Source organism: Enhydra lutris, unplaced genomic scaffold (assembly GCF_002288905.1).
Source record: "Enhydra lutris kenyoni isolate GAN:26980312 unplaced genomic scaffold, ASM228890v2 scaffoldscaffold28, whole genome shotgun sequence".
In the NCBI taxonomy this organism is placed as follows: Eukaryota; Metazoa; Chordata; class Mammalia; order Carnivora; family Mustelidae; genus Enhydra; species Enhydra lutris.
The window spans coordinates 20633552-20657834 of record NW_019154112.1 but is presented as its reverse complement, the minus strand read 5'-3'; the positions used below and the strand labels follow the sequence as shown (position 1 = coordinate 20657834).

The following is a 24283-nucleotide window of genomic DNA, read 5'->3' as shown; positions in this document are numbered from 1 at the left end:
TAAATTAATAGCTACCTAGCAAATGCTCATTTATTTCTTATTCAAATATGGGGGAAATATAAAATAACTATTTTTTTCTTGTACAGCAACAGTTTCAAACTTTCACATATCCTTCATTTAACTGAAATGACCAAGGCATTGATAGAGATGCCTTATGCAACTTTTTTATAACTAAATTTTCACAGACGTTATGAAATCCAAAAAACTAGCAATGGTAAAATTTTTTAAAAAATTAGTAAGGCACTTCCATTTAACCCACTGAGCCACCCAGGTGCCCCTAAGGCACTTCCATTTAAAAAGATGAAACTGTTCAGAAAAGAATGCGCTGGTCAACTGTAAATCAAAAGACCTTTGTTTTCAAAATCTGTAGACCAAACCTATCATATAAAAGGAAAAACAGGGGTGCCTGGGTGGCTCAGTGGGTTAAGCCTCTGCCTTTGGCTCATGTCATGATCTCAGGGTCCTGGGATAGAGCCCCGCATCGGGCTCTCTGCTCAGCAAGGAGCCTCCTTCTCCACGCACCCCCCCCACTGCCTGCCTCTCTGCCTACTGTGATCTTTCTCTCTGTCAAGTAAATAAATAAAATCTTTAAAAAAAATAAAAGAAAAAGAAAAACATTCAGGTTTTATCCTAGTGCTTAAATTCTTTTTATTTTTTTTTAAGATTTTATTTATTTATTTTGAGACAGAATGAGAGAGAGAGTGCATGAGCAGAGGGGACGGACAGAGGGAAAGAAAGAAGTACACTCCCCGCTGGGCAGAGAGCCTACCGTGGGACCTGAACCCAGGACTCTGCGGTCATGACCCAAGCCAAAGGCAGACACTTAACCAACTGAGCCACCCTAGTACCCTATCCTAGTGTTTGAATCCTAAGAGTCAGTAGCCTAAGATTCAGAAAAGATTTGGTTAAAGAAAAAAATATCAATTATATTTCAGTGAGTTTGAATATTAATGTAGTCTAACATTTTGAGATGGTTCTCAATTTTTTTTAATTTTTATAATATAAAAGTCAATTAAAAAATTAAACTCTTCATTATGTAGAGATTAACTTAATTTGTACAATATCCACACACCTTATTTCTCATCCTTCTCTCCTTGGCTTCCTTCTTGGGTTCCTGCACCATACACTGCAATTCACCAGGGGATTAAAGGGAACAAAGGAATAGTTCCGTTTTCATTAGTTAATATGGCTACATAGTGTAGTGGGAATTTAACGTTATTCATAATTATCATCTTAGAGGTCTAACTTTAAGGTGACTAAGTTTACAGTCATGGTCCCTGTCATTTGTTTTAAATAAACAATGGGATATACTGTACGCAGAAAAGAGCTATATTATATTTCTCTCAGAGTGCCTTGTTTTGGTTCAATATATAACAGGTACATCATAAGTGCCTGGTAGAGAAATAAAAGAAGAAAGAGATGGAGGAAGAGGTGAAAACACTAAACAAACAAAATGGTATGCAGTTCTGTACATGAATTCATAGAAATTTAAAAGTGAAAAAGATGTATATGGGGAAAAGTGCGTAACTTGTAACAGGTAAGAGTTCAGTTTGGTCGATAGCTGGGTGACATCCAAACTCTTCCACTTAAACAAGTTATTTACCCTTCCTGAGGATCAGTATCCTCCTCTGTAAAATGGAGCAAAAAATAAAACCATTTCATAAGTTTGCTCCGAAGATTAAATATCATAATGGTGGCATGTCTGGCATGCAGTAGGACTCAACAAATACCATCATTATTAACAGTAGTATTGTGATCTAGTCCAATGCCCTCTTTTCCTAGAGAATGAAATGGAGACTTAAAGAAATGAAAAGAGCTGTTTAAGTCATACAGCTCTCTGGGGCAAAGCCTGACTAGAACTCATACTTCCTGCCTTCCGGGCCTATAACCCACACTGCTTATCAGAAAAACTACCTTGGGGCACCTGGGTGGCTCAGTTGGCTGAGCGTCTGCCTTCGGCTCAGGTCATGATCCCGGGGTCCTGGGATGGAGCCCCGCATCAGACTCCCTGCTTCTCACTCTCCCTCTGCTGCTCCCCTGCTTGTGCTCTCTCTCAAATGAATACATAAAATCTTTAAAAAAAAAAAAAAAGAAAAGATAAACTACCTTGAGAAGAGAATGAGACACAAATGCTAAGCTAAGATGATACTGGTTCCCAAAACGTAGTGTTTTTAAGAAACATGTGAGAGGGCACCTAAAACATGATGCCATGTTCTTATGCTCCACCAGAGCATACTCTGATCAAGATAAACAGGGGTAAGGTGTTTCCAGTAAGCATTCCAAATAATTCTACTGCAGGGACTCTGGAGACCCCCTTGAAAAACACCACTGTAGGTGAGGAAGAGTAACAAGTTCTCTAGTCTTGGCCATCAGAATCACCTGTGGAACTCCTCCCTAATCTATTACATTAGAATCACTGGGGTGACTTCTAGGCACCTGTATTTTGTAGAAAGCTCCTCAGGTGACACCTACATGTGGTCAGTTAGAGAACCAATGGCCTATACACAGAGGAAACAACCAGTTTGGTTGATATCAATGTAACAAGACTAGAAAGAGGTGGGATTGTGAAACTAGAGAAGTAAAGGAGTGCTTTGTGGGAAAAGCTCAAGGGCAAAGGTAGGAAACCTTATCACAAGGTACAGGAAGCACATGAGTCTTAGACAAGTAAGAAATCTCTCAAGAAGGGGGCTGCAGTGAGCTCATTATTCCCTGTCCCCAAACATGGCTTGCCTTGGCCACCTCTGTTTATAATGCTCATCCTTCCCAGATGAACATCAACTCCTATAAACATCAGCCCTGCTCTGACCTCACAGCAACAGCCTTCAGAACTCTGACAATTCATCAAAGTAGGTTGCTGAGTAGTTCAGCTCGGTTAATGCCATTTACTGTGTTGCTATAAGGACATGCTTTAACCTCAGATTTGAGTTCTTCATTCTATAAAAGAAGAACTATTTTGCATATTCATATGGTTCTTAAGATAAAAGACACAATGTGTCTGACATTTTTTTTCCAATTCCAATACAATACACAAATCTAAGATACTCTTTTTTTTTTTTTTTAAACAACTCCTGACCCTAGTCAAAATTAATGTGATTATGAGATTTTATTCGGTGGCACTCAAGGAGGGCTCGCTAAGTAACCTCCACAGGGCTCTGTGGCTGGAAGGGCTCTCTCGGTCGGCGCAGGAATGCAAGCATTTAAGGAGGAGATAGGCTGGTCACTTATGCCAAAAATGATAAACTTCACAGGCCCAGGGAAGTTTAAGTAGAGGACTGTACTAATTCAAAAGTTAAGAAAAGCACTGAGAACTGTATCCTTTTCTGCTCAGAAGTTAACTCAAAGTCTTCAACCCCAAACCTGCAGACAACTGATCAAGAGAAAGAAAGGATGTGACAGGGAAGACATAAAAAAAGATCCTGCAGGAACAAATAAGGAAGGAATGTTGGCTAACCGGTCATTTCTGAGACATAATGCTAATGAAGGGGCTGAGCACCCCCATCTGCATTTAATTCTCCAATAAAAAATGCAGAAGCCAATGCAAGATAAAGAGTTCTGTGCACAGTTCTAACCAAAGGTAATTAAGCAAACAGAATGAAACAGCTGCAAGGTTAACCAGGAGAATGTCCCATGGAGAGTTCCCAAGCTGTTGGTTCTGTCTCTTTGTAAGCTCCAAAATGAAGAGTCTTTGTCTGGACTGCAAGGAAGTAAGACGTCCAACTCCTCAGATAAATAATGACGCTACCCCATTTGGCTTTTACCCTAGAAGATACGAGGCTTTGTGAAGTACCCCATATCACAATTATTCAACAAATGTAACTGGCAGGTTTGTGCCTTCTTTTCATCATTGAAGTTTCAAAAATCTATACCAATTAGAAGGGTAAAATCCTTGGCATGAGAATAAAACAAGTGTGTGTGTGTCGGGGGGTGGGGGTTATGTAGCACTTAGGAAAAAGATTTTAAGAATTTCCATTATTGAAAAAATGTAAGGCTTACAAGAAGCCATATTATATACAAAAAACAGCTGGAGAACATGGAGCAAAACAAGTGGTTTCATTCCTAAACACGGAACAGCTTAGTAGTTTCCTTTTGCACTGACACAGAGGCTATGCTTTCTTTTTAAAATGTAACCCCTGGAAAATGTAAATCTAAGGGCTGACATACTATTGGCAAGGTGGGGTAGTGTGTCTATACAGAAGAGCTTCCCAGAGCTCTGCAGCTAAGGTCCAAGAGGATCACGCACACTGACCCTGAAAAAACCTCATTCTATTGCTGTGCGGATGACCCTTGCTGACCTCGCCAGGACTGTTTAACATCACACACCCCATTTACGTCCAGAGTTTTTGTTGAAAGACCAAGTGAAAAAGAGCTTAAAGAAAAAGCCCTCCACTCCCACCTAGTTACATGTAGAGGTTGTCTGGGTAATGCATGTCTCAACCAAGTAAATAAATACTCACTTCTATTTCAGAAGACAAGTGAAAACTCCAGAGAAGTCACTTGTCTAAAGCTAACTATTGGTGTTAGGAATAAAGATCTCAACTCTCTGGCAGTCAGTGTCATACTGAAATACCTAGGACATGCCACCCAAATGATGTCTGATTTTAGAAAGGGGCTGGGGAATAACTCACATTACAGAGACAAAAGAGATTTGGGTGATTTCATCTGTGATAATCACCCCAACACACACACACACACACACACACACACACACACACACACACACAGAATTAAAAGCAATTATGTGAGTGTTCCTGTGCATGAAAACTGGTAGAGAACTGGAATTGGCTTTCCAAACTTATGGACCAGCAAGTCAGTAGTGACTGATAACTGTACTGTATCCTCCCAACATCAATCACGAAGCTATTATCTTCTCGTGACTGTTTTCTGATGCAATTTTTGCCTACACTGCACCCAGTTTCCAAAGGCTCTTCCATAGGAAAAGTCAAGAAACGTGAACTAGAGAACTTCAAACGATCTGCATCTCTTAAAGTGTTGCTTTTCTAATTTTTCCGACAATAAGAAAAATATACAGGGGTTTAAATTTAAGTGCGATCAAAGCATGTGGATATCACAGAAAATAAAAATCATAGTAATTGAACTTAAGGTTACAAATAACAAAATGCACCAAGAACTCTCCAACTTTCACATAAACTAATATGAATACAACTTTTAAAATAGACAAATTACAGAATCTCAGTCAGATATGAGTACCTGAGTCCTTATTTACACCTTAAGCTCAGACTCCACATTTCACTTACCTCATTTCCGTCTGTGTCCTTGGAAGCAGAGGACACAATGGTACAGAGGGAATGACATCTCTTTTTTTCAAAGTGAAAATGGTATATTTCACAAGGGCAAAATCTCTCAATGTTTTGCTTCCCTTGAACACTGCTATTATTTTTTGATGGGTCTTCAGAAAACCCACTTTTTTCAAATGATCTCTCCGTACCATAGTGAACAGAACTTAAGCTGGCTGCCTTTGGTAACATTAAAACATCAGTTTTTCTTTGGAATGTTATCTCTCTCCTGCTGGCATCATCTAAATGTTCCTTCCTCTTTACACAACATGGAGTGCTGTCCGTTTCTGGAATCCTTTCCTCCAGGTCACTAACTTTTACTTCTCTGTCACCGTCATTAGCAGAAGTGTCCCCAGAGTGAGACAGAGCGCCTGCAGCACTCAGCACCAGTTTCTGTTTCACACTGTCAACTACAACTTGTGTCTTCCCTTGCAGATGCGGAATCCCACCTTCCAGCGTGGGGTCTGGGACAACGGCGTCCTCCCGTACCAGTCCCCTGGGTAAAAGAGCTGGCTGTTCCTCTGAGAGCTGAACGCCACTCTTCTTCTTGCCTTCATTTTGCTTGTTTGGCTCTACTGACTCTGTGTCACCTACAATTGTCTTGATCGGCTTTCTCCTGAAATATTTTCTTCTGGGAGAGTATTTTTCAGGGCTCAAAGGAGTTTTGGCAGGATCTAAATACTGTTCTTCTTTCTCGGCTCTGACACATCCGCAGACATTCCCCATTTGATTTGTAGGAAATCACAGTTCCACAGATTCACTCATTTTAAAATCCAGGGCTTCCTTCGATCTTTTGCAGTAAGTCTGAAAATTCCACTCTGACCTCTAATTCCTCGGACTTTGTGACCATCCTCTTCAGCATGAGGCCATTTTGCTTATGAGAAAAGCACACGCAAGAAATGCCATGGCATCTTGCCCAGCTGGGTCCCTGTGTCTCATTAGACACCGTGGCTTATTTCTGGCCACCAATCCTCTTAGACAAACATTACTGCTCACTGTAAAATTATAACGCTGATGAGCTTTCAAGGCAAACCCTTAGCTTTATCATATAAGCAGACTCTGACCCTCTTTTTAACTTTCAGTTTTCTGAAATGCAGTTACACTACCAAAGTTTGCATTAACCTTTGAAACTACTGGTGGTTCAGCAAATCTGAGAGCAAACAGAAAGCAAATACCAGTCAGGAGTCATTTAGCAAAATGCCTTTCAAATGGTGTTTCAAAGAGTCTCTAACATATAATTTTTTTCTTAAGAAACACCAACTAGGGGCGCCTGGGTGGCTCAGTGGGTTAAAGCCTCTGCCTTCGGCTCAGGTCATGATCCCAGGGTCCTGGGATCGAGCCCCGCATCGGGCTCTCTGCTCGGCGGGGAGCCTGCTTCCTCCTCTCTCTCTGCCTCTCTGCCTACTTGTGATCTCTGTCTGTCAAGTGGATGAATAAAATCTTAAAAAAAAAAAAAAAAAAAAGAAACACCAACTAATTCTGGTACTTGCAAAAAAAAGGGGAGCTCAAAAATTTCTGTAAATTATACTAAGATTTTTTTCAAAACATGAGCCATTAAAAAACAAAAACAGGATGATTCGCTAGCTGTAGTAGAGATAATAAATGCTAAATTCCTAAATACTCAATAAAAATTATTTCTAAAATCAATCTCATAGCAGCGCCTGTGTGGCTCAGTTGGTTAAGCATCTGCCTTTGGCTCAGGTCATGATCCCAGGGTCCTGGGATCAAGCCCCCCATCAGGCTCCCTGATCAAGAGGGAGTCTGCTTCTCCCTCTCTCTCTGTCCCTCCCCTGCCTCTCATGCTGTCTCTCACTTTCTCTCTTAAATAAATAAAATCTTTAAAAAATAATAATACAATAAACCCCATAAAATAGTTTATAGTATTTTTCATATTACATATCAATAGAACTTTTCATATTTTGTATTACATTTTTTATGTGCCATTATATTTTCCAGGCCATTTTCCTTATATGGTTATTAGGATTTTTACATAAGCAAACTGATTAATTTTATGATTTGAAGTATGAAATGCTTCGCCAGAAGAAACACATAGATGTGTTTCTTATACATGAATGAAGGTAGCTGAACTTTGTAGGTAACACTTACAATTGTACCCTAGTTAAATATTATGTAATTTTACTAGGGCCTTGCTATAAAAATAGTAAATCAATATGGAGCCTGATTATTTAAGGTGTGCATATTTCTAAAACTGAGTCATAGATACGGTAAAAAGAAAATCAGTATAGCATGACTGGACTTACACGTAAGCAGGTATCATTTGACTAAGTAGAAAAACATGATAATCATCATTCTCTAGGTAGTCTTTAGACTGATCGCAAGATGGAACTCATTATACTTTTCTAAATAAGAATATTCAATTAAACAGTCAAGTTAGCGATGTTGCCAATACTTGTTAATGATAGGCCTGCATGATGATTAATCATTGAAAGAGAAAATTAAACCATCTCTACTGGCAAAACTGAATATCCTAGTAGACAAGCGGCAAAAATAAAGTCTTGGATTTGGGTTTATTTTTAATTTTATTTTCAACGTCTTCATTGGCGATGGAACATTACTGACGAGAACATAAAAGCATAATGGCTGGTATTTGTACTGGTGAGATAAAGGCCCAACCGCTGATGTGCACCCCATCCACCCCTCCCTGAAGCTCTGCCAAACTCACCAACTACCCATTCCCAGGCCATTACACACTGCTCCCTCTCCCAGAAATGGCCCAACTTTAAGTCTCCGCCTGGTAGCTGGCATTCATCCTGCAAAGTCTATCTCTAGTATCAGTGAAAATTTCTCTAATACCTTCCTAATACCACAACACTCCTCCTCTATATCCCTTATTTATACTGCAATGGATTCATCACAAGTAGATTATATTTATGAACATTCTCCTAATAGACGCAACAACATCCTCCATTTCCCTAGCATCTCTGGATCTAGCATATGGTAGTTACTGATAGAGAACTATTGTGTTGATAATGCTTACCTTCAGAAAGCCTGACTGGAAAAGAGATTCAATTTGTGATGCTCAAAACAAATATTTTTAAATAATAAATTGATCTTATGAAATTACTTTCCTTATTTATATAAAGACAAAAAAAAAAACAACAAAAAAAAGCCCAGTCACTGAGTGAGAATGATTACCACTGCTATAAGTAGCCTTCTATTTTGGCATAACCAGTAAATACATTCTAATCTGAAATTATCATACTACTAAGAAATAATCATACTCCAGCCCCTGTTACTGGATCTCCCTGATAGCAAAAGCCCAGCTGAGGGAACATTTACCTCTTTTAGCTACCCTGCAGTCTGGCTGGTGACACCTGGTTATTTCATTTAAATAAGAAGGAATATTTTTATTTTACCAAAACTGTTGTGTTCCACTTTAAACAGACCTGGATCTAATTTCTAAATACTGGTGATAAATAAACAGTCACAATATCTCGTCATCTGGGTCCTAAAATACACTGGATTCCATACTATATGCCATAGGATCATTAGGATTCTATTAGAAGTAGTTCTGTGGCTGGTCTTCTTTTTTCCTCCAGTGACAAAATGCAATGAGTTTCTTAATACATAATTCTTTTTGAAGGACCTTTGGCTTTAAATTTCTTCAAACTTAGGATCGAATTCCCAACCATTTACTCACATTTTGGTCTGTCATTTCCTGGTTTCTGCTCCGACTCGCCTGGTAGTATTTCTTCCAAGGTCTCCAATGTCCTCCTTCTAGGTAAAACTAGTTGTTGGTCTTCATTTTCTCACGCTCTTCAGTGCCATTTTGTAGTGCTCACCATTCCTTTCTACTTGACATTCTCTTCCCCCTAGATTCAGCAACACTGCATTTTCTTGTCATACCATCCATCTCTCCAAATATTTTGTTCTGTCCTGTTTCCCCACGTGGATCTTCTTCCTCCTGCACCCCAAATCATGGGCCTTCCCCAGACGTCTGTCCTTAGCTCTCAGCTCTTCTCCACGCAGGCTCTTTTCTTGACTTCTCTGAAGATCCATTCTCTCCGAAGTGCTCAGTGACCACTTTTATACTGATAACTCTAAGTGCATTACCTGTAGCTGACACCCCAGCTATGCTCATGTATCTCCAAGAGTTCAGCACACAGATGCACAGAACACCTGGCAGGCCATCAGACCCACTCGGGTGGTCCTTCTTTATTCTTTTTCCCCTGACCATCACCCTGTCTCAGTCGTCTCCTAGTTTGTTATTTGTTTTATATCCCAGGTTGAACAGTTCAGAGTCATCTTTAATCCCATTCCTTCATCCTCTGTGCCCTGTTGCCAAGTCCATTCCTTTCTTCTTCAAAATGTCATCCCTTGGATTCAGTTTTTCATCCCCATCTGAGTCCTGGCCTTTATCACCCCACTCGGAAATTACTACCTCAGCTTCCTGGCTTCTATCTCCCTAACTTCAGACCTGGCTCATTTAATCTATTTTACGTAAAATTGATAGATGCAGTTTCCTAAAACATTATTTTTCAAGTTCAGATTGGTTAAGTGATGTACCCAATGTCATCAACTGCCATAAGTAAGAGTCAATGGTAACACTTAGCTCTGCCTCCTGCCACAGCCTAGGTGCTTTCCTCAGCCCTACAGTCCTCAAAGTCCAGACATAGCCTGTCTCACAGCTATGTTAGAAATGATGGGACTAGCTCCTTGCTCCAATAGGCCTTTAATCTTCCCATGTGGAGTTCCTGCAATTTCAACCCTGCTCAAGGTTCTGGGACCTAATCCACTGAGGACTGATTAAAGGATCCCTGAGAATGCTGCTGAGGATCTCCACACGAAATCTGCTTTCAGTCAGTTCTACTTAGTCTTTACCCAATTCTAGAAAAAGGGTCTGGCTTCATGCCCAAATCCCTGCCTTGGTTTAGTGCTCAGTCTCCTAGTTCCCTGAGGAAGAGGTGCTCTACTAATGGGGCCCCTCAGATCTTTAGGTTCCTGCCTCTAGCCCCTGTTATTGGATCTCTCTGTAGCAAAAACCCAGCTGAGGGAACATTTACTTGTATTAGCTACTCCAAAGTCTGGCTGGTACACCTGGTTGCCAGCATCTCCTCCAATTTCCTACTGCAATTTTGATCAGCTGCCTGTTCAGGTCCTGGAAACTACCTAGACTCTAATTCCTACAGCTCTCCATACCTGTCAGATTTATCCTGTTCCCAAATGAGCTCCAGGTACACTATTTTCCATCATTCCCTTATAAAGCTTAAATCCCAGAACATTTTTACAAATTAAGAAATAAGTCTTACTCCCCTCATGATTTGGTTTAAAACCTCAGCTCCTTTCTGAAGCTGGTAAGTTATCTCTTCCTCCTTCAAGATCTAAATGAACAGCAGTAAATCAGTAGGGTTTCCCACATGCCTACTATGGGTCAGGCTCTGGGTTGCACACAGAACACTGCTTAAGCAGGAAAATGGGTAATGAACTAAAGCACATTCTCGAGTTAGAATTCACCTTAAATCAAATAAAGATGATTTGTTTCAAAATGCATCATTTTATAAAAAAAAGTAAAAATCCAAATCAGCTCTCAATGAGCACAGATGTATTAGAGAGATCATAGTAAATTAACCTGAATTTACTCAAGGCACCTGGGTGGCTCATAGGGTTAAGCCTCAAACTCTGGGTACCTGATCTACCAGCAGTGGGACTAAAGCCCTTCCGGGCTCCACACTCAATATGGAGTCCGCTTCAGATTCTTTCCCCCTCACCCTCTGCCCCTCCCTGCTTTTGCGCACATGCCCTCTCTCTCTCTCTCTCAAATAAATAAAATCCTTAAAAAAAAATCTGCATTAATCTCCTCAAATCTTGTTTGAGAAAGCTCTACACAAAATACGGCTACTTCTAATTCAGGAGATCCCTTTATGAAAATTATACTGCCATCTAGCGTCTATCAACAGGAAAAAGTAGTTCTCACTGAGAAACTAGAATGCCAACAAAAACCATTCTAATTAAGGAATGAGTCATAGAATGTTCATGTATCTAAGTCAAGTAACACTGTCCAATAAACAAAAGAAATGTGTCTGCATTCAGTAAAAAGAAATCTTTGTCTTCCAACACTGAGACTGAAACTGCTTAAGCTGGAAGCTGAACAAAAACCAAAACGGCTGCATTAATGCCTCAACGAGGCCTGATTTTAACGACTGAGCCACCTAAGCGCCCCAACAAGGCCTGATTTTAAACTAAGTAACCTTTTTACTCTCTTCCACAAACCTCCCCACCTCCCCTCTTAGCCTTTGTTTCAGGAACCAGGAACCCTCCTGAAAACGTGATGTGTGTGGCAGGCTACATGTACCAACAACTCCCATGGAAACCAGCGAGATTCTGCTTTTCCCTATAAAACGCCGGACCCCCCTTCCTCCAGGTAGCCTGCTGCTGCGTCCTTTGACCAGCAAAGTGATAAAGCTATTGTTTATCTCTATAATCAAACTTTTGTCTTCGCATTACATATTTCAGCTCCTGAGCACAAAGGTCAGTTTTCGACAAGATTACAAACATCATCTTATATGCTCATGGATAACAGGGGGGAAAAGGGTACCAGGTTCACAGGTAGTAAGTTACTTGAAAGGAAACATTCAAATATACTGTTTAAGAAAAGAAGCCTGAATTTTACTTTCTTCCATACGATATAAATGGCATAATTCATTCTTTGTATCAACCACTTGAAAATCAGCAATGAGAGACTAAAAGAAATTACAATGAAGAAAAATTAAGCTTACCTGAAAGTGCAAAATTATTGTCCATATTAATCCCAAAGTCAATTTGGGATTTCCATCTGTTATGTCATCATTTCTAATATTCACTAATTTCACCTGTGTTATATGAAAAGAAGAGATAAAGCCAACTTTTTCAAACCAGCACACAAATTATCTTTACCTACATAAAAATGATTCTAAATTACACAAAGAAAAAAAATCGAAGTGATCTAAACACCAGTAATCCTTAAATTAGTGTTACTCCCTATCTCCATTCATTTTATACTGCAAATTATAGAGTAACCAAAACGGAAAAAACAAGTGTTACTTTGGCTTTTCTTTTAGAACAAGTATTAAAAGCATTCACTTCTCAAAAGGAAAATGCAACTCAGGTTGAGAATTCTTAAATACTTGAGAATTTAAAATTAGATATAATTTTGTCACTTGAAAATAAGCTTTATTTTACTCTTACCATTAAGAAATTGTTCTGAACCATAAAATAGTTCAGTAATTTTCTCATACTTCTGTTACAAAATGGGGGAAAAAAAACTAGCATCATTTTTCTATTTATCTACCATAAAGTGTTATCAAGATAAATAAACACGTCACTGGATATTTGGGAGACTGCTCAAATATAAAAATAATAATAACACAGGGACTTAAAGCTTATTAACTATCAAATTATGTATTTTAGGTAACCAAAGACAGTAATGATACCTATCATTTATATCCTGGATAAAAATAATTAAATATCATGAATTAAATACGATAATAACTAACATCTTACTTCCTGGACAAAACAGTGCCAAAAACATTTCAGACAAGGAAACAATTAACCATCAGAACTCCTGGAAACTTCCACTAGAACTAAGAATAAGAAGGTAAATAAGGGCGCCTGGGTGGCTCAGTGGGTTAAGCCGCTGCCTTCGGCTCAGGTCATGATCTCAGGGTCCTGGGATTGAGTCCCACATCGGGCTCTCTGCTCAGCAGGGAGCCTGCTTCCCTTCCTCTCTCTCTGCCTGCCTCTCTGCCTACTTGTGATCTCTGTCAAATAAATAAATAAAATCTTTAAAAAAGAAATAAAAAAATAAAAAAAAGAAGGTAAATAAAAGTAACATTTAACCTTATTTAAGTACTGTTAATCAAAGTTTAAAAAATAAAAGCATTTTAATGTTCATAATAAACTAAATAAATCAATAATAAAAAACAATGTTTACCTGTCCCTATTTCCCTCCCTTCCTTTTTCCCTTACTTCATTAACAAGCAAAAAGTTGCCACCTCTGATTTCTCATTGTTTTCAGTAATTTTCCTTTCTCCTGATTTGCCTTTTTCTCCTTTTTTCTACTAATTGAAAAATTACCAATACTTTGACTTATACCTCTATAATACCACAATGCCACCAAATCATCCAATATAATGTTCATTCCTTAACATGATTTCTTCTAAAACCTCAAGCTACTTGGAAACTGTTGTCAGAAATATTGCTTTATGTTTAACTACTTTTGATTACCAATATTATCTACTATTACAAAAAATATTTTAAAAATTGCCTTACCACTACTAAGTATTAAAAATGTTTACACTGTTTTTTCAAGTATTATATAAACTATTTTTTATAAAAATAATTTTATAGACTAAGTATAAATAATAAAGAATTGCCCCACTACTAAGAACTGTTCATAGGCATTCTTAACATTCTGTTGCTACTAAAATATCATTAACTTCCTAGGCAAAGCATTCCAATTCTAGCAGAAGGAAAATCAGTAGCTCTTATTCAGATGGAAATGCAGCCACTTATAATTCCTCTGGGCTTACACCTACTATTAACTTCCTTTTCTTTGGAGCAAATGTTTGAACATATTTTTAAATATTTGTCTCACAAAACCACAAACTCAACCATTATAATTCACAAATTTAACCTTTTCATTCCCTGACATGTTTCTATGTAGATTTACTCTGTCATATATGTTTATAAGATTATAGTCTTTGAGAAACATCATACCTGGCGTCTTTTCAAATAGTCAAGTGCAATTTGTACATTCTGTAGTCTGTGAAAACGCATCCGACCCTTTTCTCTGGGCTAAGAGTAGAAAAATGCAGGGTATAAAAAACATTATAGTTTCTGATACCACTGACCATGCTAAAGACACTTAGGATAAATATACCCCATAAATATACTTTATATGCATCTTAACATGTCAAAACAGTATTTACTATTCAGGTAAAACCATCAGATATCTTTAAAGATACTTTTATGATTTTGTATTGTCTGAAACTGAATTTAACAACTAGGTATTTCTCTGAATATGTTTTATTTAAACACATGATTTATTCTATATGTTTTATTTAAACAAAAGGAAAAGAGAAAATACCACAGAACATATAGACTTTTTATAGTTACTATACTACAATTCTAGCCTACAGTTTTATTAGCTTTGGATGCACAGAAAGAACTAAACACCGTTCCCCATTTTGCCTTCTTAATAAACTCTATTGTTAAGCGGATTTTTATAATTACATATGTATGGAATGTTAATGAAAATAAGGTAAAGTAGCATGCAATTAGTATAAAATCACCAAGAGGGAGAAAGACAGAGTTTTACTTAGCATGATAGAGGAAGAAAGAAAAGCAATTAAAACCATATACTATATTTCCTCTTTATTTTAGATTTTTTACAAAATCATTTGGACTCTAATAATTAGTTTCGCAATGCTTAGGGATGGACATGATTATTTACTGTCTCAGGAAAACCAACAATAAATAATTCTTTCTTTTGATGCTGTTTTCCTTGAGAAATGCTACAAGTTTTCAGAAGAAAAACATAAGGAGATAGAGCTGAGAAGATGCTTAACAAAAATACAAAGAATGGAGTTGAAATTTACCACATAAAATCTTCCAAAAGGAAGAAAAAAAACTGACAGCTTATCTTCTCAAATATGAATAGGTTATTACAGCCAAAGTCACCATAATGAAACAGACAGCAGACTACAGAATGGAAAAAAGGTTCTATGTAACAGGTAGAAATATTGTTGGTGAATTCATCCATTGGATCCAAAAAAGGCACAATTTCCAATGGAATCAGGGGCACTTGGGATGTGGATGACAAAAGAAGCATATCTGTCTTGCAAAGGTGGGCTGAAGTCAACTAAGTGTCATGAAGATGAAACAGCTCTGTGGGTTCTACCAGGACTCCAAATTTTAACACCTTCCCCCCTTCTAAATAAGACATACAGAAAATACATAATGTTCATCAAATACCTATTGCCAGTATGAGTTAAAGCATAAACTTAAATAGTAAAAAAATTTTCATAAGTCTGTTCAAATAAGGCAACAGTGGCCACATTTGAAATATAAATTGCAGAAGTGAAACAAATTTGCATAAAAATTAGCAGGCTAGTTGTCAAGATTTCCATATTTACATAAAAGGTGTATAAAATTTTTTAGCTAAAATGCCATCATATAATTTAAGCACCTATGTTCAATTACTATGCACTGCACAGTAATGTAAATAAATTTAAAGAGAAAATATTTCTTTCTCCAGTTTTCTGGTACACGCACATCCACCTCACTATGGATTTTGGTCCTTTCTGTAATTTTCTAAAAAGGAGCCCAAACCCGTGGGTTACTTCTCTACCACATTAGCGCTCACCGCACTGTAATGGCTAGGTTAGTCGAGTTATGGGGGCCGACACCTACCCCCTTATCCTCATCCTCCACATCCTCATGCTGTTCATATTCGCATGCTTCTGTTGCACTCACCAATCGTAAGGTCTTCAAAAAATCTCGCTCCCTTGGCTAATGAATATAACAGACAGAAGATAGAACAGCAAAGACACAAGACAGACCAGAAATGAAAAGAAGAGCATGAACAGAACATAATGAAGGAGAACAGGTAACCAAGAAGGGGAAGTAATGTTCACAAAAAAGAAAATGACACCTGTGGAATGGATTATACCATTTTTTGGAAAGCAATGTTTATTTCTTTGTTATATGTCAGTCTTTTAATATGTGGTTATATTATGCATCCAACCTCTGCTAAGCAAAAACAAAAACAAAAAAACAACCCCAAAGATAAAAAAGAAGCAAAAACAAGAATAGTAGTTTAATTATAGAACTGATTATATAAGCAAAGTAATCAAAGTGCTTCAATCTCCCAAATTCACATCATTTGAAGTCTGAAAATGATTAGGAAGCTAACCAGAACTCGTTTTCAGGCAGAATTCACCGTGCAAAAAAGGTGAATGTGTCACAAATCTGAACAGTGTCTACTGACAACACACTGGTCCCATGTGGACAGGATTACATGTTCTTCAAACTAAATTAAGAAATTTTAAACTTACCAAGGTATCTCCTGAAAGAACCTCTAAAAGAGAGATTAAATTGTGTCCATCCCTTAAGTCTTCATAGAGATCATTCACATGTTTTCGAACCTACAGAGAGAAAAGCAGTTTAAACTTTCGGTCCTGAACTTGGGATCATCTTTAACACTCAAATAAGAACAGGGACAAGTAGAAAACATTCCTCATATGGTGTTCATTTTCACAGTGATATTTTCATTTTAATTCTCTCATTACTTAAAAACTAAATTTAAATTTAAAAACCAAAAACTAAAAAAGAGTAAACTTCCAATTAATAATTCCTAAAGACAAACAGAATTGTTATATTTTTAACATACTACAATTAATACAGGCTTGGCCAACCACATGGGGTTACAATTTTTTAGATACAAGGCAATGGCAATGACCTTCATAATTCCTGATATAACAGCCAGGGCAATCCTCGCAGGAAGAGCACCCCTTCCCCCCAACCTGAGTTGGTCTTCTGTTCTCTGTGCCATAAGATCCAGGATGTCAGAGACACACACTCTATACTTTGAAAATCTAGAAATACAAGCTAGGTGAAGGGTCCATGAGATTCTACATACTTACTGTTTTTGAAACTTCCCTGTGAATCTACACTTATTTCAAAGTAAAAAGTTTTTAAAAATTCACGTGTCAAGTTGGAAGACCTCTGCCCAAATTTTCCTCTGCACATTAATCTTCTTGTGACCGAGGGTTTTTATAACCATGTTAACACCAACACAAAGTTAACACTTAACCTATAATAGCTTCTTCCTCCACTCCACAGGCCTGATTGAAGCCTGTGATTTTAAGAGCACAAACCAACAAAGATTTCCCAAAAGCTTTCAAGTCTGACAAGTAGGGATATCTCCTATAAGTACTTGGCCTACTGTAAGGTTTGTGCTAGAGAGATGAATATCAGAGCAGACTATTTAGATGGCTGTTCCACAGTGGGTTGGTATGGTACCATTTTCTCACCTTTTAGTGATTCTAGGCTGCATTACTTTGTGCTGCTCTCGTGAAAGGAGACAAGGAAGTGGTCTAGAGGCAGAGAGCAGAAATCTACCTACATCAAACACAGGGCACACGCCCTACGTGCTTGCCAGTTGGTGTAGTAAACCCTTAAAGGTTTTGTACATATGAGTCAAACTTCTTTGCACTTCCAAAATGTCAAGTGAGTATACAGCACAAAATAATACAAAGATCTAAAATATGAATACATAACAAGCAAGAAAAGCCTAATGGAAAGTGGAAGGACACTTTTGATGGTTGAGTTTTCATCTTAAAAAAACTTTAAATTTGTATTATCTTAGTTGCCTATATACATGTTTTGCAGTTTTACTAGTACCAGAAAATATTTTTGATTAATGAAGAGAAAATTCCCTTAAGAGTTTCGTATCATATTTACTAGTTCCTATGTGTTTTTGCCCAAATCACAGAACTTTTCAATATTTAGTTAACTACCTATGTATACACATCATTAAGTAAAAATAACGTAAGTATTAAACTTAGGCTCAACAGCTCTAAATAACTGCTAATATCAACAGTACCTATAAAAGTGGCCAGTAACACTGAAAAGTGAGTCAAATTATTAAAACAAATGTTCCCATCTTCACAGACTGACATTTTATTTTGATTTCTTAATTCCCAAGAATATCAGTTGAATCTTTGACATCACAAGATGATACAACAGTAAAATAAGATTTAAAAAAATACTTTATTTCCCTTAAAAAACAACAACAAAAAAAAAAAGAAGAGTATGTCATAACACATTTTAGGCAGTCCTAATTTAGAAAACCTATAAATATCAAAAAAATTTATGAAGTGATTATCCCTTCCATTAGAGTATTCACCCTGGGATACCATTAAATGACAAACCCCTCAAGTCCTTAATTATATTTCAGAGATGAATTAATTTTCAAGGATCTTCATAAGAACACATCTACTACATACATAGGACACATATGTATGCAGATAAGCACCTTAGTGAAATGAATACTAACGCACACTTTTCTACTCACATATTAGAACTCTGTAAGAATTCCCTTAGTCCCATTCCAAAGCATGAGTTTAATTTATAAGGCTAAGGGCCTACTTAAAAGCAAGGCAGAGGAGCTATACTTATAAATTTATGTACATCACTACATCTAAATCTATGTACTTCTCTATGTATCTCTACTATAACCAGAAAGCTGCCTAGCTCTAAAAGAGCCTGAACCTAAAAGGGATCACATTCACATAAGCAATATTATATAGTTCCTGATCCTGGCTTAATTTCACAAAATAAATTACTTTACTGTATAGGTCTGACATCCTCCGCACACAATCAGGATGAGGCCTCCAGCAACAGTAACTAACACACAGCGCTGAGAATTCTGGGCTCTCCAGTCCACCATACCCGCCCACGTCCTGCCAAAGCCACATTTCAATCCATATCCACTTCCTATGTCAGTCTCACTCCCAGACAGTTAAAGATGAAGTGTGATTCTGAACACTTATTTCATAGGGAGGCAATCTCACAACTTGCTTCTGCCAGACAGAACTAGAACTCCATTCTAACATCAAGGCAGCCTTCCAAAACCAGGTGTCATTTTTCATCATCGTATTTATGCAACAGTTAAGAAAAATTGAATTAGGCATGTGTAGAGAAAGATAATGATAATATTATGCCATGAAAGGGGCCTAGGTGGCTCAGTTGGTTAAGCGACTGCCTTCGGCTCACGTCATGATCCTGGAGTCCTGGGATCGAATCCCACATCTGGCTCCCAGCTCCATGGGGAGTCTATTTCTCCATCCGATCTCCCTTCTCAGGCTCTCTCTCACTCTGTCTCTCTCTCTCTCTCTCAAATAAAAAAATAAAGTCTTTAAAAAAACATAATATTATGCCATGCAAAACCAAGTTAGGGAAAAGGAAAACATGTAATAAGGGAAAAATAATTAAGAGCCCTGCATTTTAGTCTAGCTTCTGCCACAGGTCTCATGAACTAGCACCCACACCCTAAACTCTCTAGACCTCAGTCGTCTCATCTGCAAAATAAAACTTTAAACACAAGGCCTCTAGTTCAAACTAGAGAAAAAAATTCTATTATCTGAAAACAAAATTACCATTTTTAAGAAGCAATGTGTCAACTGAAAAAAATGTAAAATGGCTGTTTTCTAAGTCTTAGGGCTTAATTTCTTAAGAATTTTAGGGGAGAAGGGGCGCCTGGGTGGCTCAGTGGGTTAAAGCCTCTGCCTTCGGCTCAGGTCATGATCCCAGGGTCCTGGGATTGAGCCCCTAATGGGGCTCTCTGCTCGGCGGGGAGCAGGCTTCCCTTCCTCTCTCTGCCTGACTCTCTGCCTACTTGTGGTCTCTATCTGTCAAATAAATAAACAAAATCTTAAAAAAAAAAAAAAAAGAATTTTAGGGGAGGAGCACCTGGGTGGTGCAATTGGTTGGGCATCTAACTCTTGGTTTCACTTGGGTTGTGATCTTGGGGTCGTGGAATCAAGCCCCACACTGGGCTCTGCTCAGTGCAGTCAGCTTGGGATCCTCTCTGCCCCTCCCCCATCCTCTAAAATAGATAAATAAATCTTTTTTAAAAAAAGAATTTTAGGAGAAAATACAGAAGTAGAATCACTTAACTTCTATAATGCCTGAAAAAAATCCTGAGGCTTTATCATGTAATACTGCCTATTTTCCCTGTCTCTAGTGATTATTCTGAGAGTTCAAAGAAATTCTATGTATTAAAAAAATGCTACGTAACTGCAAGATAGCATTATCATCATCTTTATCATCCTATGTGAAATAAATGTTACTATTATTAACAATAAATACAGTGGTGCCTGGCTGGCTCAGTCGGAAGAACATCCGGCTCTTGATCTCAGGGTTGTCAGTTCAAGCCCCAAGCTGAATGTAGAGATTACTTAGAAATTAAAAAAAAAAGGGGGGGGGGAGCTACAAAACAAACAAACAAACAATGAAAAATACAAATACATACACAATGAACTATATTACTAGGTACCTGACCCTGTCTGTGTTCAAAGGCTTTTATAAATATTGGCTCATTTTCTTCACCACAAAAGAGTGGGATGAAAGAAAAGTGAATTAACAATTAAAAAATCAGCAAATTAACATTATGGGGAACAAGTGGTAGTGGATGAAATGAGTGGAAATGACTGGGATTCTACAGAAATATCTGATCAAGCAACCAATTTATGAAGAAAAAAAAGAAATTAGAGAGTTAAACTGACACAGAAAAGCTTTTTATTTTGCCCTAAGCCTGAGTCATAGACATTTAGCCTGGTAACTAACTTTCCTTCACAGATGACTATGGTAACTGCCAGTAGTCTTAACCTTCCGCTTCAATTTTTAATAAAACACTCTTTCTTCTCATTTTGGAAATTTTCTCCCTGTGGAACAAAACTCTGTCTGAATAAATAGTGCTGGGGGGAAGAGATGAGCAAAGTAAAAGCACTCTGAGATACTCTGGGGTTAAATTACATAACCTGAATTACATAATAAGGATGAAGCATCATTTTCTGTATTTCATACAATTCTCCCAGAATTTTGCAGGGCTTTTTAAAATGTGTGCACTACACTGCATTTGCAATGCACCCCTAGAGGGCGCTAATCCTCTGCTTAAGAAGAGTCTCCTTAAGAGAGAAACTACAAAATGGTGGGGAGGGCACACAGGGAGAAAGACTGTAAACAAGATGCTGGTGATGATGACATAGGCAATTTGCCATTCATTTTTGGGAAAGAATAGATTATGCCAAGTCTATAGTAGCATCCAAATGGTTTAACTGGTCAAAAACATTACTGTTAAAAATTTTATTTTGTTAACTTAGAAGTGTTTGGTTTTTCATTGACTAAATCAAATTCAACTCTGAAGATAAGATGATCACATAGCTGCTTATTTAAATAAATACGTCTAAGACTGCCTTTTTCAAAAGCCTGATTTTGTACTGACTGATGTGAATCTAGACAAATTCCACAAAACTGGTACTCCCCATATTTAAACTTATAGTTACCACGTAACTACAGTTTAGTCCAGGTCACTAAAGGTTTATTGAGCATCCATTATATGCCACAGTATCATTTAACCTCTAAGAGTACAAAAAGGAATAATAAGGGGCACCTGGGTGGCTCAGTGGGTTAAAGCCTCTGCCTTCAGCTCAGGTCATGATCTCAGGGTCCTGGGATTGAGACCCACATCGGGCTCTCTGCTCAGTGGGGAGCCTGCTTCCCTCTCTCTCTGCCTGCCTCTCTGCCTACTTGTGATCTGCCTGTCAAATAAATAAATAAAATCTTAAAAAAAAAAAAAAAAGGAATAATAGGAGAGCACCACCTCTTAAAGCCTGCAGACTGAGTTGACAGCAATGTAGAAAAGAGCTTAATGTTCCAAGAGGAGGGAAGAACAGAAACAAAGAAAAACAGGCAAGCCTGCACGCAAGGGTGCATGAGATCCATGAAAGGAAAGCAGCCCCTTCTGAGGGAAATCAGTGAAACGTGAGGCAGAAGGTGAGGCAGGAAAAGGTGGGTTGGGAGACATGGCGGCTTTACATGCCACTAGAGGAAGCTAGGAACTTTCCTAAGCAGAGAGAACCACTGAAGGCTTTTAAGCAAAACAAGGACCCAGTATTTCTGACCAATATAAAAGCTTCTTTGTAAAGTATTATCTTGAACAAAAATAAATAGTTACCATGAGCAAACCCAAATCAAAGATAAAGCTGCTGAGGGTCTAATCTATACACCATAGTGGAGGAAAGGTCTCTCAGAGAAAACAGAGACAGCATGCTATCAGAAAATCTTGGGTAAAATGCACACATGCTGGCACAGCAAGGAGCAAAACACCAGCCACAAGAAGCATTCACTGTTCTCTCTTAAAGAAGTCCTACATCTAAAGGATACAGTATTCTGGAAAACAACTAGCTATCTTTAGAAAGGAACATAAATAATAAAAGAAGGCTTGTCCCAAATAGGATCGCCTCACAGCCTACTAATTGGGTGAAGAGAGAAGGGGACAGTTGGCTTCAGGGAAAACTATGAATTAAAATGTTTTACAATGCATTTATTTTTTTCTACAAGCAAATACACTCATAAAAATAAGCTACCACATTCTCCTGGGAAAGAGCCTTAGAAATCTTAGTTCAATAAAAATAAAAATATTCTATCAAAATATTACCTTATCAATTACTGATGAGTGATGCTTTTTAAATATACAGAAATACTTAAAAACAATGTAATCTCTTGGGATAGTTATGAGACAGGGAAACCAAAGGGACCGTATTAAAGAAAAAGCTGTTTCTTTTGCTTTTTTTCTTGTTTCTATTCTCCCTAAGACCTACATGCCCACCTTACACATGCTTTAATGCATGTCTTCCTTATAAAAGTCAAGGAGTTAATGTTTCTTTCGAGTCTTCCAGCCCAACAGATCACATCTAAGGTCATCATGTACATTCTCCAGGACTAATGACTTCAAATAGCTTGACACCAAAACCCAAAGCTACAGGGTATAAGTGACTTACATAAGACACTTGAGCACTCATCCTTGTTGGACAAGTTCCTGGGTGCCTACGAGGACACATACACCAGACCAGACGACCCACCTCAATAAGAACTACAGACCACCCCTCCACAGTGGGGAGCCTGGCTGGATCAGTCAGTGCAGCCTGCCACTCTTGATCTCAGGTTTGTATTTTTGAGCCCCAACTTGGGTAAAGAGATTACTTAAAAATAAAATCTTTAAAAACAAAAAAACTCCAGACCCCCAAGCAAAGACAAGATTCATGCTCATTTTCCTTTCAGAGTTTCCCAGACATTCTTGTCTGTAGCTGCTCTAGGACTTCAATAAACTCTGCTCTTACTTCCTCTCAACTCATGTTTGACTTCCATCCTGTGAGAAGCTGAAGACCCCCTTTGCTGGTCCCATGGGACCTCTCTGGGTCCTCAGACCAACCTGACTGCATCAATCAGTTGCTTTATCTGAATAAGTTTGTTTACTTCAGTACTATTTCTTCAAGAGTTGTGAAAGAATAAAGCTACAGTTACAGCATGGATTCTATCAAAATTACTATAAATTCTAAATTTGTGCAAATAAGTATAATGGGATGGTCATGCTTTTTTGTAGTCAGTGATAGGTCAACATCAAGGCCATACATAATTCATCTCCTTTGCTGTTTTATAAAACTATAAAATAAAGATATCTGCCATACATCTTAAGGTATTAATGAATAAAATAAGGAAGAGTTTAAAACAAATCACTGTTGGTTCTGGGCAGTACAAATAATCTGTTCTTTGAAAAAGTTCTTTGACAAAGAAGATTTCTCTTTTAAGCTTTCAGGTTGATATAACAATCAGTTATAAAAACAAAAGCAAAAAGATCTTTTCTAGCCTTTCACTACAAGGTAGTACATCAGGTGGTTAAATAAAATAAAAGCATGTTATTTTAGTAATAAATGCTTTAAGATCTGGGAACAGTTTAGCCCTCACCTATGTATTCTTTAGTCTCTTTTGTACAGTTTCACTGTTGTCATAGGAACCTTTTTAAAAAACTCTTTCGATTTTAAAAATGTTTAAAGCACATAACTATTTTCTGTAACAATCTGTTTTAGCTTTGGGACAGTTGGTTCTGGTTTGGTTTGTTTTGGTTTGGGTTTGAGTCCTCTACATTTCCTTCCAGTTCTTCCCTCTAAGGGAAGATGGAGGAAAAAAAATCCATTTTTGCGTGTGTTTCCCCATCAGCCTGCAGATTTTGATCGCTTGCAGAACTATTTAATTCTTTTTTTTTTTTTAAGATTTTATTTATTCATTTGACAGACAGAGATCACAAGTAGGCAGAGAAGCAGGCAGAGAGAGAGGGGGAAGCAGGCTCCCTGCTGAACAGAGAGCCCGATGCGGGGCTCAATCCCAGGACCCTGGGATCATGACCTGAGCCGAAAGCAGAGGCTTTA

At 37.9% G+C, this 24283-nt stretch overlaps 1 protein-coding gene across 2 annotated transcripts in view; it reads right to left on the bottom strand.

Moving 5' to 3' along the window:
* Nucleotides 1-24283, bottom strand: part of LOC111152327 (dystonin) — a 474965-nt gene that overhangs the window by 204681 nt on the left and 246001 nt on the right. For both annotated transcript variants that reach the window (XM_022510820.1, XM_022510821.1), the window contains 3 exons: nucleotides 16349-16438; nucleotides 14010-14087; nucleotides 12032-12124 (listed from right to left, as the gene is read on the bottom strand). In XM_022510820.1, coding sequence (XP_022366528.1) covers nucleotides 12032-12124; nucleotides 14010-14087; nucleotides 16349-16438 — 261 coding nt within the window. The remainder of the gene's footprint in view (nucleotides 1-12031; nucleotides 12125-14009; nucleotides 14088-16348; nucleotides 16439-24283) is intronic.